Source organism: Trachinotus anak, unplaced genomic scaffold, assembly GCF_046630095.1.
Source record: "Trachinotus anak isolate AG129_WGS33_773 ecotype Australia unplaced genomic scaffold, CSIRO_AGI_Tana_v1 ptg000028l, whole genome shotgun sequence".
Classification (NCBI taxonomy): Eukaryota; Metazoa; Chordata; class Actinopteri; order Carangiformes; family Carangidae; genus Trachinotus; species Trachinotus anak.
In genome coordinates this window covers 3,645,389-3,662,102 of record NW_027273879.1, presented here as the reverse complement: position 1 = coordinate 3,662,102, position 16,714 = coordinate 3,645,389, and the positions used below count along the sequence as shown (strand labels likewise).

The window sequence follows — 16,714 nt, the reverse complement described above, 5'->3', positions numbered from 1 at the left end:
CATAAGAGGAAATACCAGGAAATCATCATAATGATTATGGTTCATCCTCTAGGGATCATGATTGTCTGTACAAAAATTTGTGGAAATCCATCCTGTGGTTGTTGACTTAATGACCAATGTTGCTCCACTAGCACAAACACAAATCACTTTGATCCAGGTGATTTGATGCCTCCGGTGTCTAATCTTTCATGCACATACCAGAAAAGCAAATCACTGTAGTACTGTGTTTTTAACTTGATGATGCATAATAGAGCTGCTGCGTATTAATGCCATGACTAAACCAACAAAAAGTTTAAGTTTTATTCTTGTTTTCTTGGTTTCTTCTCTTTCATGTGAAAAGAATGAAGAAATAAAATGGATATAGGTCTATCTACGACAGACATCTGAGAAGTTTCCATGAGCCACAGAAAAATGAAAAATGTAGGCAGAAAAACACTTGGCAGCTTTTTAATATTGACTCCTTTCCCTCCCTCCCCCCTCTCCTCTCTCTCTCTGTCTCTCTGTGTCTCTCTGGGCTTGGAAGCACTTGAATACAAAGTTCAGTGAATTGTTCTGGCAGTGCAGCTTGTGTGTAATGACTTCTGACAGCAGTGGAGACAAACTGAAGAGCATGTCTGTCTCTGCATGAGTATTTACAAATCTACTCTCGGGAACCGCATTCCAATTCTGGAAACCCTATTATATGCAAGTCGCCATGAACAACCACATGTACAGGACGTATATCTGGAGGTACTCCTTTGATATAAATGGAGGACTAAACTGTAAGGGAAACTGGCCTCGTATTTACCCCAGAACGATCTGAGATGTTTGGTATAAAAGTGAAAAGTGCAAGTGATGTATTGGAGTAATTTAAGAGGTACAGTTAGGGGGAGAGCAGCTGCCTGCTCCATCATAAGAGCCGCTGGCTCCACTGAATCTGGCCGTTGTTCTTATCTGGCAGACATCCAACACTGATGGGATTCTGGTTCTGCTATGCATTATGGAGTCCCTCTTAAAAGTGAAATCTAAGTGCAGCCAGGGTGAGCTCTTTAGTTTGTTCCCAGTTGTTGAGGAGAAAGCTTTGCACAGGCCTTAAACATCACTGTGTGGCTCTGCAAAGAGATACCCAAACTTTGAGCAAAAGTGTAACACGTGTAGAATTGTATTGTCCTCTGCAGTGACACAGTACCTATATCTATTGCTGTTAAATGCCATGTTCAGCCTTAGTGGTTTGGGCTGATGTCAGCCTCTTTGTAGTTAATGGGGACCCTTGACCAGTTCACCATTTGGGCTTTCTTCAACCTCCACTTTGATGTTGCTCTAAATTGAGTCTGCAGTCAGCCTGTTGCTCTGGTATGCCAGCTGGATGAGCTGGAGGGGGGTGTTTGGGTTGTTTGGCTAAGAAACTCCTCTGCACTTGTCTTGACTCCTCTCTAATCTCTCTAATTGGATTCAGGGGTCCGAGGGTCCCCTGAGAGCTGCCAGATCTTTGTGGTCATACAGTGTGGTGATGTGACGGGGTCAGAAGAGTAGAGTTATCCGAATGACTGAGTGGTTTTCTGTCCTATACTTTGTTATGTTGGCCTCAAGGCCCCAACTGATCCACTCTGTCTTCATTCCTAGTGGCTTCACGCTTGATGTTTGTTTACCTTGTGTGGAACTGCAGTTGTTATCCCCCTTCACACTTTGTTCTCTTCTTAAGTGTTATTCTAAGGGAATAGGAAATACCCTGCGCCAAAAGGTAAAGCAGCGTGCAGCGTGCTTACGCTTGAACAAAATGGGCAGTAAAAAAACACCAAGTGTGTTTTTTTTTCTTTAACATTTCTGGTGTGAAGGCCTCTGGTACTTTCCCAGCTCCATATGTGGAAATCATAGTTCTTAAACCTTTAAGCTGTCATGTCTTTATTGGTGTGTGCAAATGTGTATGTGTGGTGTTAACGCATATGCTGCAGCACAGCTACGTACTCGGGCCTTGTTATGTTTTCATGGTGGAAAGTGTAAGACAGGAGCTCTGCGTGTGTTATAACAGCTGTCGCTTCCCCCTGCAGGGAGACAACACAAACCAGGAGATTTCCAAAGAAACTGTGCATCATCCCACGGACGGTCACTACAACAGTTACTGAAGAATCAGACCACAGCAGGTAAACTATGTATCCAAATTTTGTACTGAATGAATGACAGAGAACATACCTCTAATGTCTAATTATGCAAAACAAATTGTATTAAAAGAAAAGCTGCAGCTTATTGCACCTAACATTCTCTAAATCATGTCAGACAACTTTTTAAGGTCTCGCTTTGACCTTTCATCTCTTGAAAGTGCACATTCCTCTTAAATCTATCATTTTCCTCCCATTTAAAACACCCTTCAGACACTTTTTTTCAGGTAGTAATGTTGTGTTTTTGAGCTCATGCATGATTTGTGCTGTTCAGCCAGAGGTTTTAATTTAAACAATGGTTCAAACTCTCTATCTGTGTATCCACCCTCTCACTTTGGTGCAACAGAAAGCACCTCCATTAATAGCAGAATAGATATAAAAGTACCAGTAACGTGTGAGCTCATTAAACACGAATATGTTCACTGAAACGTGTTGATATTTCAAATCGTTTTCACAACAACAAGCCACCGTTGCAGAAAGTTTCCGTTTTTTATTTTTTTATTTTTTTCTACCTCGGTTTAAAAACAGTAGCTTACGTCACTGCCCGCGTATGACGAGGGAATCACAACAGATGATCGGACCAATGGGACGAGGTGGTTGCAGAAACCTAATCAGCCCATCACCACACAGCCCTCACTGCGCGGCGGCTGCAGGGAGGCAGGATGCGGGCTGGGACGAGAAGCGGATGAGTGACTTTGGGAACACGGATATCTTGATACTTCTGGGAAAAAAAAAAAAAAAGTTTGACCAGTTTGTCTTTTTTGTGGACTTGTTAAAGTGAGTAGAACTTTGCTCATCTCTGTGGGTAGTCTTGTAAAAAAAAAAAAGGGGAGGTGGAAACGCATGTGGAGCCTGTGAGCCGGCCTGGGACTGGCAGAAACTCTGCAGCAGAGTGAAACCCTGTCAGATCTGGACATGATCGGCTGGTTACGACCATCCCCGATGAGCTGCTGCTTACTCTGCGGCGCCTCAGTGACTTCAAGTCACCGACTGTGACATGATATGAAACCATCAAGGAGTAACTCAGTTGTAACGCAGCCTGATGGGATTACAGAAGCCCTTATGAAGTTCAGCATTTTTCAGATTCATTCTTCCTGGAAATGGCAAGTCGTGCCATATTGATGGAGCGGACAGTGGTTTTGATATGCAGTGTTTTCATCCTAACCATCGGTCTCTGTGTCGGATCTCCTAACCACGGCCGTCGGCTGGTCTGCTGGAAAGCCATCCTCAAGTGCCATGGAGAGCCAGAGTGCCATTACGCTTACGACCAGTACCTTTATGCCTGCGCGTCTGTCATCAGTGGGGAGCGCAAGAAGTGCCCCAGCCACTGCATATCCTCTCTGATTCAGCTCAATCTCACCCAGAGCGGCCCGGCTCTGGAGGACTGCGACTGCGCCCTGGACTCGGTCTGCAGGAGCACCAAACAAGCCATCGAGCCGTGCCTGCCGCGGACCAGCACCATGGGCTGCACGGAGGCCCGGGAGCAGTGTGAGATGGACCTGTCCTGCAGCTCTGCCATGAGGGATTATTTATTTCACTGCCGAAAACTTTTCGGAGGGGAAAGGTGCTCGGACGGGTGCCGCAGAGTCATAGCCAACATGCGCTCCATACCGAAAGCGCAACAGCTGGACACTTGCGTGTGTGACGGCACGGAGAGGAACATATGCGAGTACATTAAAGTCAGCATGAAAACTTTCTGCTCCGATTCCAGCGACAGGTTCGCGGGAAGCGGATTCTCAGACTCAGAGGAGGATTCAGAGGATGATGACATCGACCAGGATAATTATCCATATGTGGAAAACTCAAGTGACTCCACACCCCGTCGGACTGTGCTAAATGTTCTGACCACCATTTTGGTTTTAACCAAATTGATCTGAGAAGCTGATGCTTGCCACCCAGGGCAGCTGAAGTGATTGTGAATCAACAGCAGAAATCAACTCACCTCTCCAGAGTCTATCTGCTTTGATGCAACCAGACATTTCCTGTCATTAAACTAACACTTTGGTTTGTTAAATTCTACCTAAACACTCTGCTACTCATCTGCACAGATTCATATATGTCAGGGCATTTGCTGTTTGTGAGTGGCTCCTGTTAATGACAGTTTATGGATCAGATCCAGTAGGTTAGAGCTTATGTAGCCTATTAGTTATGTGTCAGTTATCATTATTAGTCACCTGATAATGTTGAAGGAGCCTATTTTTATATGTCACCTATATAAGGGTAAATTGTACAGTATATTGTATGAAATTATTTTTTGTCAAAATGCTTGTTTATGAGTGATATGAGATTTGCACTGTAGAGGAATAGCTGAGTCCCACCGACTCTTTTACTGCATTGTGACCACAGAGGGAGGGAAAATGTTTTGTGTAAAAAGTGCCTGAAAGTCTTTATGTTGGTTTTATTCACCATTACGTGACCATATCAGAGGCAGGCTGTGAAAGCAGAGCAATTCTCTTTTTTTTAACCAGATGCACAGAGACTTCCACCACAACCCCTTCATTAAAAACCAAAGTTGATGTAAGTCACTAAAACGTGTCTAAAACCCAGGCCAGATCATGCATCTGGGGGGGGGGGGGGGGGGGGGACGATGACACACTTGACCTTGTAAAAAATGGATGTTTGCATAAGGTATAACGTGTATGTTCTTGTAAACATGATGAGGAGGAAGGTAAGCTCCTCTTCCTCTTGGAGATTTGCAGCACAAATGGAGCCAAGATGGGTTCGGTCACTTTCTTTATCTTCACCCAATGTGTTTGTTAGAAGTTACACACAGAAAAATAAGATGCCTGTGTTCGGGTGAGTGGAGACATGAAGTGCCCATTATGAACACACTCCTCTGAATGTACATGCACATGAAATAAATAAGAGTTTTAAAATGATTTTTCTTTGGACCAGTCTTTCTTGTTTTTTTTTTTTTTTTTTTTTTTTTTTTTACACTTTGTCTTTCATGTGTTTAAAAATGTGCAGGGGTGGTGATTGAAGCAAAGGACTAAATCTTTACTGAAGGTATTTACCATAATTATTTACCAGGTGTCACTGGAACTACAGTAATCCCAAAGACTTAGTGTGGTTTTGAACATTTTTGTATTTACTTATTTGTGTACTTGTGCATGTGAAACATCTGGTAAGAGTCCTTTGCCACAATGACTCTACTCTTTGAGTCACAGTTCCTCCTGTATTCTTGGTATTTACCTGAATTAATAAGTGTCAGTTCCACTCAGAACAGGTTTTAGGCCTTGGAACAATTAAAAACCATTGTTACCCACCTTAAATTTCATAAATCATCAGGTTAAGGGCTCTGCAGGTTCACCATTACTGTTTATAATCACTACAGTTATTCTAATAATACATCCCTTGAGTAGTGGTGACAGCGTGTGGTTGCCAAGATAAATGAAATGACAGATGTGCATACAGTTTATTGGGTTTTTTTTTAAAAAACAAATGTCAAATTTTAGGATTTCTACATGCACTGTATAATTTGTAATGAGTGGTAGCAGTGATGCTGCAGAGTACATGTGTCTATTTACATGTTATGAGTCAGTCAGCTCCTCTATGCATACAAAAAAAAAAAAGCGTCCCCTCATTCACTTGTGATAATGGGTGTTGAAACCATTGATGGCAGCCATGTTGCTTTTCAAGCGAAAGAGATGGGCCCTCCAGCCCATTGATTGGAAGAGAAGTCGAGTGGCACCTCTATTATGGAGATGCAAAATACACAATGGTGCTGCGGCACAATGTGGGGGCACTTCATTCACACTGTCTCTCTGTCACCCTTTTCAGGGAGTGGGGGAGCATGAGGAGACAGCTATCTCTGTGGAAGACAGAGGAGTTATGTGAGAAAGTTCGGGTTTATTGCGTGGTCTAACGGATATTCTCTCCACTTTCATTTGTGTTCACTATCTTTTCTCTGAGGCTATCGACTTTACTAATGATTTCGCTCTGGAAAACATAAGCTATCATTAGGACCCGAATAATAAATCCAACAATGGCAGTGATTGTTAAAAAATACCAACAAAGTGATGTGGTGAGGGCATTTCTGAGGCCTTTGTTATGAGAAGTAAAAGCCTGCCACTGTCTCTTTAAGAGAGCAGGCCTCTGCTCCAGCCATTAATAATTGTAATGCCTTTTTATTATTGTTGAGGATAATGAAGGGATGAGAGTCATACGGGGGCCCCAGACCATACTTTGCCCTGAAATGTTTTCAATTAACTTTTGGCACCAGAGGAAAATGGGAATGTTGTGTTTTTTTCCCATGCTGAAGCAGAAAAGAGTCAACTGGGGCTTTTGGTGCAGGGACCAGAACCTCATTAAAATTGCCTCATCATAACTCAAGTTGTTGCTTGGCCAACCCCACCACCCCCCACCCTGCCCTGAATGCTTCGTCCTCTAGGTTCTAGGAAAAACAAACAGGCCGCATGACTTTTGCTTTATTTTATGGACGATATCAGACCAGTGACGTTTCCTTTTCTCTCATATTACTTTTGCTGTAATGTGTAAAACACTCAATGTCTTTCACCCAACATATTGAATAACCATCTCAATTTCAATATAAATGTTTGGAAGGTGAAATCATTTGGGCTTGATGTCGGTCACTGTTCCTCAGTTACACTGGCATCAGTGACAATGAAATAACTCCCTTCCTCTTGAAGCCCCAGTGGAACTTTTCAAAACATTTTTTTAAACAGCTCAGCCACCACTGACTTTTTCCTGTTGAGCCTATTTAGAAACTCCCAGTCCTGGAATAAAGAGAACTGCTTCTAATTCAGTCACGCTCATGTCCGCCTCATGTGAACCCAGCAACAGATTTGAAACAGAGGGTTACAGTAAGACTTACATATCGAAAGAAAAATAGTTTTTCCACAACCTCCTTTTTTGAACCAGCAGAAACTGGCACACAGCCGAGCGAGACATCTTACTTCGCCACAAAATATACTCTGATGCAAACAGCAAGTTAGTAATGTAATCAATATTCCAGATGTTGCGACACATGATCTTAGCTTTGGATTTCTTTAGCTGCACTTATTCCAAATGCTAACACCAAGTTTGTTCATTTATCATTTGTTCGCAAAATGATCAAACATTTGCTGATCCCATCCCCTCAAATATGAGGATCTTTCTGTTTGCTATGATAATAGATTGAGTATCTTTGAGTTTTTGACAGTTGGTTGAAACTTGTGATGAACATTTTCACTTTTTTTTGCATTTTTTGGACTTAATGGTTGATCCACTAACCTGAAAAAAGATAAAATATTTGACAATAAATAATTACTTGTTGCAGATTTACAAGATCTTAACTTTTAAAATGCACCTACAGCAGCTAAAAGAAAAGAAAAAAAAACACATTACTATATATTTTGGTTATTTAATACAAAGTCTCTTAAAGTGAGTCTATGTAACAAGAGAAAATTACACATTAATACTGAATTTCAGATCATTTCCAAGATTCTCTTGAGTCAGTTGCTTGTTTTATATCATAAAACCAGTAAACCAACAGCAATATCTAAAGTTAACTAATGTTAGCATTAGCCACCGAGCTGCTGGTCAAACCAGACCAAGTAAGGCTGTTGCAGGAAAACTCTGAGTGTTCTCAGTTCAGTTAGGGTGTGTTTTATTGCTTATAAATTCAACTTTTCTTCTCTAATGGGAGGATTTCTTTTTTCAAAAAGACTTTTTCTTTATACTTAACACTTCAGTTCTGACCAAACATAAACAAAATGTAGCAAAAGCAAAGTGAAGTGAATGGGGGTGGACGTGAAGAGGGCAGTGCCCTGGGCTTTGGTGAAGTGGGAAAGATGGAGGAGGGGTTGATTTATGATTGAGGGTCAATGGGGGGAAGGGGCTGGTTTAGGAGAAGGGCTGCGCGGGGCTGAATGTCAGGGATTTCAAGCTTCTCTGAATAATGATGCAAAGAGGGAATATTTAATCAGCCAATCAGATAGGTTTTCTCTATCTGCAGTGGCTGGATGGGAACAATCCTTTAGGTGCCTCCCCTGCTTCCCTCCAGCAGCCCAGCCAAAGAGCAGCGGTGCAGAGTTTTTTAAGGAGTGGGGGGGGGGGGGGGGGGGGGGGGCGACGACACATAACGAAGCTGACAAGGGGCATAACTTCATTTCCACGGTGCTGGGACAGCTGTGTGGAGTAATCTGCCGTAGCAGCCCTCTAAAACTTCAATGCCTTTAGTGACCCAGGGAAGTGAGGAGGGGGCAACTCCAACTGTGACCAGGCATTTAGGAGTGGAAGGGGGCTCCTTTCACACCCTTCCAAGGGCTATTGTTGAAAAAAAAATATCCCTTACCTCTTCCCTCACTGAAAGCAGGGACTGTATGTTTATGAGATGTGACAACAATGGGTTGCATTTTGAAAGCAAACGTAGAACTCAGTTTCCTCTAGCCCGTAAGAAATACGTTTAAAAGTGAAAAATTCTGGGACTTTAGTTCCTTTTTATATGTAGTGTGATGATTTTTGTTCTAATGTTTTTGATTAAAGTGTCATGAATATGTTTTGTAATGTTTTTAAGGCAGAAATGTTAACACAAGATGTAAGTTCTACTCAGTTCTACTAAGCACGTAACAGATAAAAATGTCTTTGGTCAATGATTTTAAGAGATTCTAAATTTTCCAATTGAATATCATTAACATTTACAGTGAATATGTCTAAAATGGCAAATATGGTGCATGAGTATATTGTAAGATAACCTGTTATATATCAGCGTCATAAGTCTCTTGAACAGTTCTTGAAAGTCCTCATTTAAGCTTCAAATCTTGACTTGTCCTTTAGTTTTTTAGTGTGAGCAAATATTAGTAAAAAGACAATCGGGCAGTCTATCGATGAAGAGGGGTTCATTATTCTGTGCTAACAGTTCTGTTTAAGAACAAAACATTTTAGACTAAGATAATGGCCTGAGGCTTGCTGTCCGGAGTGAATGGGGTCTCCCCGGAGCTCAATAAGGTCCCAAAGTTTTTACTCCATTATGCTGACATCCTAAAGGCCAGGGGCCACCACCCCCAGTGGTTACCTCTCAAGCATGCATTCATCACCCCCCACTACATACGCACACACACACACACACACACACACATGCACACACAATCTTTGGGATGTTAACTCCTCTCTATTTAAGTGATGACAGGAGGTGATATTCCCAGGAAAGTTGCCAAGAGAGGAAGAAGAAATAAATAACATCAGATCAGGAACACCAAAATTGTAGAAGTCATTGTTCAACAATAGTTTAGGTTAATTTAAATGAACAAAGTCCTAGACTATACAAACAACTGAATATTCAGATGTGGTAAGTTTTTATGGGATTTGTAATCTTTCAGTCTTTCATTAAAAGCTGTAAATGAGGAGAGTCTCCTTTCAAGTGACAGACACAAAAGACTTACTTTTAGTAAATTTCCCCCTCACAGGTCTGTGCACATTCCTACATATTGTGCAAGGCTGTAGCAGTGAACTCACTGCTGTGTCACTCACTGCTGTTTGTTTAACAAGGCCCTCTCTGGCACGAGGATCTCCAGTCATGCCTGCAGTGTTGGCGCTAAATGAAAATCCAACAGCAAACATGGAAATCAAAGGCTGTTAAGCTAAGCAAACATGCCAGTCGGCCTTTTTGCCCATTGTGAGAGCAAATTCAAGAGCATCAAAGCAATAAATCCAATGGTAATGATTTTACCACTGATGATGAGAAGAGGCCAAACACAGTGGTGGTATCTCACAAAACAAAAGAGAAGAAAAGAAAATAATAAGTAAGACAAATGTTAGGCATTGTGGATTGTAGCACTTGTATTATTTGCATTAGCACTAACGTTGCTGCTCTATTTTTGTCTTCCACAACAACTGATCTACTCTTCCCAAATTTCACCAATATAACAAAATGTCATAACATTTATGACTTATGTACATATGTGAAAGAGGTTTCAGGCACAGCTAAGAAGAACAGAGGAAACACATATAATGTATTCCTTTATGTTGAGTTTATGTCCAGCACCTTAATCTCTGATCTCTGTCCAGCAGTTGCCCTCTGTGTCAGTTCTCTCTCCATCCAGTCGCTTTCTGCTCATCTGGTTTTCATTTGCACAGCACAGCCAGATGGAATGTGTCCATGCTTTTAAATATGAGTTATTAGCCCATTAATACATACTTCAGCCAACACTATATCTAAGTGGAACTAAAGCTGCTGAAGGACGCACAGTGCTGTTTGCTGTCAAAAAGCCAAAGTTCTTTTGGATCTAAACTTAAGTCTGCTGAATGACTGAACAGGACACGCTCTTATTGTTTTTTTCTGTCCAGGTTGCTGTGGGCTGTAAAAGACAGAGTTTTGAGTTACCTTTTAATTTCATGTGTTGTTTCATTATTGAGCCACATAAGTTGCAACAGATACTGAAAGGAAAGGAACTTAAAGGGCACTTAAATGGGATTGATACAGTGCAAATTTCTAAGTGTACAGAATACAGTGAAGAACTGTGGCACCACATCTTTATTAAGCTTCATAAAATTCTTGTAGCTGTTTTAATTAGATTTGTGTCATTTGTACTAAAATATGTGAACAGGATCCTTTAAGTATCACTGAGATTTTTTTCAACCAAATCAACCAAATTCAACCAAAGAACAAAATTTACAAACTGTGTTTTATGTATTTATTTTATAAACTGCACTGTCTAGTATCAACCTCAAGATGACACTGTTCTCCTAATTAAGCAGGTAAAGACAAAAATCTTCATCACTTTAATCTTTCAGTTTTAATCTTTCTGACATAGGTTTTGTGAGTGCTGTGTGTGTGTGTGCGTGTGTGTGTGTGTGTGTGTGTGTGTGTGTGTGTGTGTGTGTGTGTGTGTGTGTGTGCGTGTGTGTGTCAGAGAGAAGGAGAAAGCGAGATTATGTGTGTTACATGGTCATCTTTCTGTTTAGCAGTATTCGACATTGTTGGTGTCGCCTGTGCACTCAGCTCCAGGGATCCCGCCTGTGTTGCAGTGGCGTGTTCTGGTGCGCGTGCCTCCACTACAGCTGGACCAGTAAGACCAGCATGACCAGTTACCTTCGTGACGAACAGTAGGTCGGTCACCTGCAAAACATTGCCCAAATTGGCATACAAAAGAAAAAGTGATATGATTGGCCGTGTTGGTATGCTGGGATGCTGTGTTTTTTGATTTGTCTTCTGCCCAGCTGTTCACTCTTACCTGAGTATTTAGCTTTATCACCCTTGAAATTCTGGCAGGCCAAGCCCTCAAACAGGTGAGGGCACAGACAAATACACTTCCCATCTATCAGTGCAAGAGTGCCTCCGTTCTGACAGGGCTTACACTTGCACACATTATACTCTGCTACATAGTCTGCTGTGGCCTTCTTCAGGTTGGATATCCTGGTGTTAGCATCAGGCATATCCAATGGAATTAACGTATAGATGGGCTCCGGCTGCGTGAAAGAACAGAATATGTGCATCAGTTCGCTTACCAGAATATGATAATGAAGAAATGATATCATTTTTAGAAACATTATCACCACTGCATGACACCTGTAATGATATTGTTACAGTTTCACCTTTCCAAAATTCCTACCTCGCTGTTAAGCAGTGCAGGGGCGTCGGCGATGGTCCGTGCCCAGTTCTGAATAGTAGCAACGTCCATCACCCCATCTCGGTTTAATTTAGTCCTCATAGCAACGGCGCTTTCAAGAGTACCTCCTTTGACAGATGTCATCACCTCGTCCACCACTGCTTTTCCCTCAACGCCAGCTGTGTACCAGCAGACCAACTTTTAGTGACTTTGCATAATTGATACATGAACCTCACTCAAATTCATCAAAGTCTGTGTCCCACACAATAAAATAGAGGTTAGGTTATAGAGGTTATGTTTGGATTTTTACAGGTCAATCTTAATGCACTCTTCCAAAGTTACAGTCTTTTCACCAAATTCCTTCTTTGTGTTTCTGCAGACAACTGTTTTTTCTTGCTGAATCCTGGCTCGGATGTATCCAATGGATACTTAACTAGTAGGTGCATTGCCAGGTTACAACACTGGCACTCAACACACATATGCTGTTATAGATATCAATGAGATACACACTAATTTTGGCTAACTCAGGCTGCTGAAGCCTCATGTTGCCCCATTTCTGAATTTCGGGTCTGGATTTTGTCACCAGTGTCTTACAAGGTTGTTGTGCTTCAAAGGCATAATTTTGTGGCAAATATGGGCAAGAAGAATGATTATGAGTAACTCTTCAAGTGTTCATATGGTATGTGAGTATTGTAGGATTAAAATAGACCTGAAAAATCTAGAGCTGTACTTTAAAATATTGACTTGATAGACTTAAGATGAATAAAAAAAAGGAAAAGCAGACCTTCTTTTTTTGTTGTTACTGGCTCACAATTTTCAGGTCTAGCGTGTCCTGAGATTACACCAAAATCTGCTGCGACGCCAACCTTGATGCAGTCTTGAATCATTCTCTCTGTCAGATCTGCAAAAAAAAGGGTCGATGACGAGCTCTTGCCAACTTTTCATTTAGTCCACACGCAGGTTTTATAACGATTAGACACTTTTATGGGGGTTGGGTTCACATACTTTTTGCCTTGATGGTATCCTGGTTGAGAACATAGATCAACTCATATTCGCCGCCAGACTTCCCATTTCTGGTGTAGTGGGTTCCATAGTCCTCCAGGAAGGCAAAATAAATACCCTTCTCATACTCCAAAGGCAAAGATTTGACATGCTGCAGGAACTCATCGGCCACTTTGAGTTCACGAGAGCGCAGCCTGTAGGTGCTCAGCTGTACTTTGCCCTTCACCCGCATAAAGCTCTTGTTCTGAGTGTGCAGGACAGAGGTATTATTAATACAGATTCAGATAGTATGTATATTTTGAGGCATTCTTGATTACACCATTTTGTCTTTTTTAGGTAATGTTACATGTTTCATGAACTACTTATAAATTCCAATGTGAACCATTTGTCACTAGTTGACATTTACCTGAATTTTGCTGTTGTCAGTGACATCCCTAATCATTGTTTTCTTTTCATATTGTGCATCGAGATCAATCTTTGGAGTAAAATCGGACATGGACTTCTCACTTGGAGTGAATTTGAAGGAAAGTCCAGCATCAACTTTAAAAGACGCCTCTTTCAGCAGTTCCCTCACAAGGCTGTGTGTGTTTTCATAGATTTCTCTAGAGACAGTTTCCTCCACTAGGGTCTGGAAGACAGGGAACCAAAGTGTTAAGGGAAGGCAATTCCCTCACTGGCAAATATTCATCATCATTTTACACAATATCACAGATATGTGGTGAATTCATCCTCAGGATAAAACAGGAAAAATAATTGTGGCTGACCTGATAGCTGAGCACACCAACATTCCAAGGAATCCTGTCATTCTGCCCAGTGTTTGGATTCATCACTCGATCACATCGTCCATTGAAGTAATCATTGTTGAAGGGGTTCATTCGTGGATCTGCACCCAAGAGGTTGATTCTGGTGCATGGACACAATGGCCACTTTATACAATATGATGCGTACTTGCCATAAGGTTGAAGAATACCTGAGTATACTACACAAGTACAAGTTCTATTACTTGTACTTAAAGGAATAGTTTGAATTTTTGGGAAATGTGTTCATTTGCAAGATTATCTTTGTCTGTACAAAATAAATCATTTTTATTGTTTAAAAACAACTCAAATGAAATAAGACATGTTTTCTGAAGCTGTTTTTTTTTTGCTAACAGTGACTTTGTTACACATGGTGACCATGAATGGGACAATGCACTGTCCTGATGTAAGTGTTACAAAACCTCCATTTTCCACATGTATACTGACTCTTTGAAGCAAGCTGAAGCTGAATTACATCTTAAACAACTCACTCTTACCCGTATCCTGCTGTTCTGCCTTGCTCATTATTGTTCAGGATTGCCGAACCACACGGTTTACGCCCAGGATCACAATCCTCATCTGATCCATCTTCACAGTCATAGTCTCCATTGCACGTTAATCTCTTCTTAATGCAAAAACCTGTGCAAAGATGGGGGTTTAACTTATGGGGCCTGATGCAATGAAGACAGAGGTATTGCTGGTGACTTAAAACACTCTGAAGTACCGGACTCGCACTGGAACTCCGAGTCTGAGCACTCCGGCGGCGGTGCCTCACATGTACCAGTTGGTACACAGGCCTCTGCAGAGCCAATTGACTCCTGGCAGCGCTGGCCTTTAAACTGGCCAAACACTTCTACACTTCGAGACCGTCTCTGAAGATGACAAATAATATACTTTGTTAAGCATCTACACTGCCTTACAAAGGCAGAGGTCAAGTTAGAGAAACAGTGAAGTTGAGGAAAAAAGGGTTTGAAATTTGAGGGTTCTGTGACAAAGTGTATATCAGAAGATGTAAAACCTTGATTTTATGCATTTACGGCTGATTATTCATCGTTTTTACAGACCTTGCACAAAGAGCACAGGGAAAATGCAATGTGTTCTTGTTTCTTCCTTAGGTTTCTTGTTCATGAGAACTGGGATAGTTTAATAAATTTAAATATGGGATTTAAAGGTAGCTTAACCACATCAAATAATGTGACTTCCACTAGAGTCACAGGCTGCGCAGGTTACTGCACAGTTACTTTGACTCTGCTGAACTAGACCAGTTACCTCTTAGCTGGATCGGGTGTTATTGATTTTTCAGCAACAAGAAAAAGGAAAATCTTCCCTGTTAGCTAATCAAATTCTTTAGCTTTCTCTTTAGCTAAGGCTATGTCGTAACTAGCAGGAGTGTGTCACTGCAGTTTAGGTTTTACTTGTGTTTTCTAGCTCTTACAGATTTATATCCTGTATTTTCTCCAACGAAAAAAAAAATTACAAATCTTGTATGACAGAATATATTTTGGTAAACAGATGCAGAGCATCAGATTCTGATCATAAATCAGTTTTGACAAAATAAGTTGTAACTGTGTTTTGACTCTAGGGCAGCACAGTGTGTTGCATTCTAACTGGTGAGGTACTCTGGTTAGACTGGGTAGCTGAGTTTTGCAGCAACTGACGTTGACCTCTTGTACTGGACTCACTCTGGTTTTTGTGCAAGGATCACAAGAACTCCACTCTGACCAGCGACTCCATTCACAGTTCACTGCTGGTGGATCAGGAAGTTCCACTCCCCTGAAATACACACATTATATGCAATCAGCTCAGTCTAATATACCAAGATCCATAGTCACTGATTGAAAACAGCATTGCCATTATGTTAAGGCCTGAATGAAGCAGGAAATATACATACATTCCTTCTCCAAGAAGTGTCAGAGCAAGACACAGGCCACAGAAGCCCAGCTGGAGAGTAGTCCTCATGATGAATCGTTGTAAAGATAAATTATGTTGCTCTCCTGTTCCACTTTAATCTTTTAACTGACCTCTTTGTCAATAATTATCCAGCTGCAAAAGGGCTGGTTTGCTGTAAGAACAGTCAATAGTTTGGATTTTAGGTGCAGTGATATTGATTCAGTGCTTGGGAAATCACAAAACCAGAGTTTGTTTGTTTGAAGTATAACAGTACCTATCCAGTCTTTACATTCACTGAAAACACTTAAGTGTACAACACAAAAGCCCATGGCCACTGCAATCTTAATGTTATAAAATGTGTTATTAATATATACATTTTTGTATTTTTATGTAAGCTATTATATGTTTATGAAATTTAGTGCCCTTCTGAGTCATGGAGAGCTGGAAACTATCCCAGCATGCACTGGGTGAAAGACAGGAAGATCCATGACACACAAAAGCTGGAAAACCATGTCAAGTTTGGTCTCTCTTTTAGGACGTACACACCATTCATACATGAGGCCAAAGGTCTTTTATTGCGTTAGATTTTTTATTTTGGGAACACTTTCATTAATTGCATGCGGTTTTTTCCTGTGACAAATTTCTGTGTTTCCCAGATTACCCAATCACTCAGGCAGGCTTACAGGAAGGCAGAGCAAATATTTAAAGAAGCTGTTTTCGACTTTTGACTAAACTGAGATACTGAGAACTAAGATACGTCCATGGTACATTTAGGTCATCATCTGACATTGGAAAACTGAACAGCAAGACTTTCAAATTCAACCAGGTACACACCCGTTATATCTACTGACATTAAAGATGTTTGAAAAACTGTTATGTGCAGGAAAAGGCTTCTTGCTGCACAGGTTTATAGAGTATGATGTGCAATACTTTGTCCACAAGATGGCAACATTGAACATAAATGGCATTATTCAGTCTTTTATGTCCAAGTTGTGGAGTCAAACACTGTTTATGTATCCAGGGTGAGGTAACACAGCAATACAGAGACTACAATAACAAGATATTCTGCATTTATTTGCATTAATACTGTTCTGTGCCACACCAAACACAGTTTTCTTTTGAAAATAGATCAAAACAAGCCTTGCACAATGTACAGGAAGTTTTAAACTGTTGCACCTAATGATCTGTCATGTGATCTGGGAGACTTTTTGCTGAGCCTGCATTTCTTTGTTCTTCAAAAGGAAGGAGTGCAGTGTGTATAAATTACAAAAAAAGAGAAAAGAGAGAGTAGGGAGATAAAAGCAGTGCTGACTTTAAAAGTAGACAGGATTTATTAAGATTA

General features: G+C 41.0%; 2 protein-coding genes across 2 annotated transcripts; one reads left to right on the top strand and one right to left on the bottom strand.

Annotated features, from left to right (window-relative positions):
• Positions 1-2,786: 2,786 nt before the first annotated feature.
• Positions 2,787-5,014, top strand: gas1b (growth arrest-specific 1b). Its single transcript, XM_071465779.1, has one exon. The coding sequence runs from the start codon at positions 3,236-3,238 to the stop codon at positions 4,010-4,012; it is 777 nt and encodes a 258-aa protein (XP_071321880.1). The 5' UTR covers positions 2,787-3,235; the 3' UTR covers positions 4,013-5,014.
• Positions 5,015-10,889: 5,875 nt separating this feature from the next.
• Positions 10,890-15,528, bottom strand: c9 (complement component 9). The gene is made up of 11 exons (XM_071465778.1): positions 15,374-15,528; positions 15,165-15,255; positions 14,207-14,354; positions 13,980-14,121; positions 13,450-13,588; positions 13,092-13,313; positions 12,689-12,929; positions 12,468-12,584; positions 11,687-11,862; positions 11,309-11,543; positions 10,890-11,193 (listed from the first exon to the last, which is right to left on the bottom strand). Exons 1-11 carry the CDS (start codon positions 15,439-15,441, stop codon positions 11,036-11,038), a joined length of 1,737 nt encoding a protein of 578 aa, XP_071321879.1. The 5' UTR covers positions 15,442-15,528; the 3' UTR covers positions 10,890-11,035.
• Positions 15,529-16,714: the final 1,186 nt, after the last annotated feature.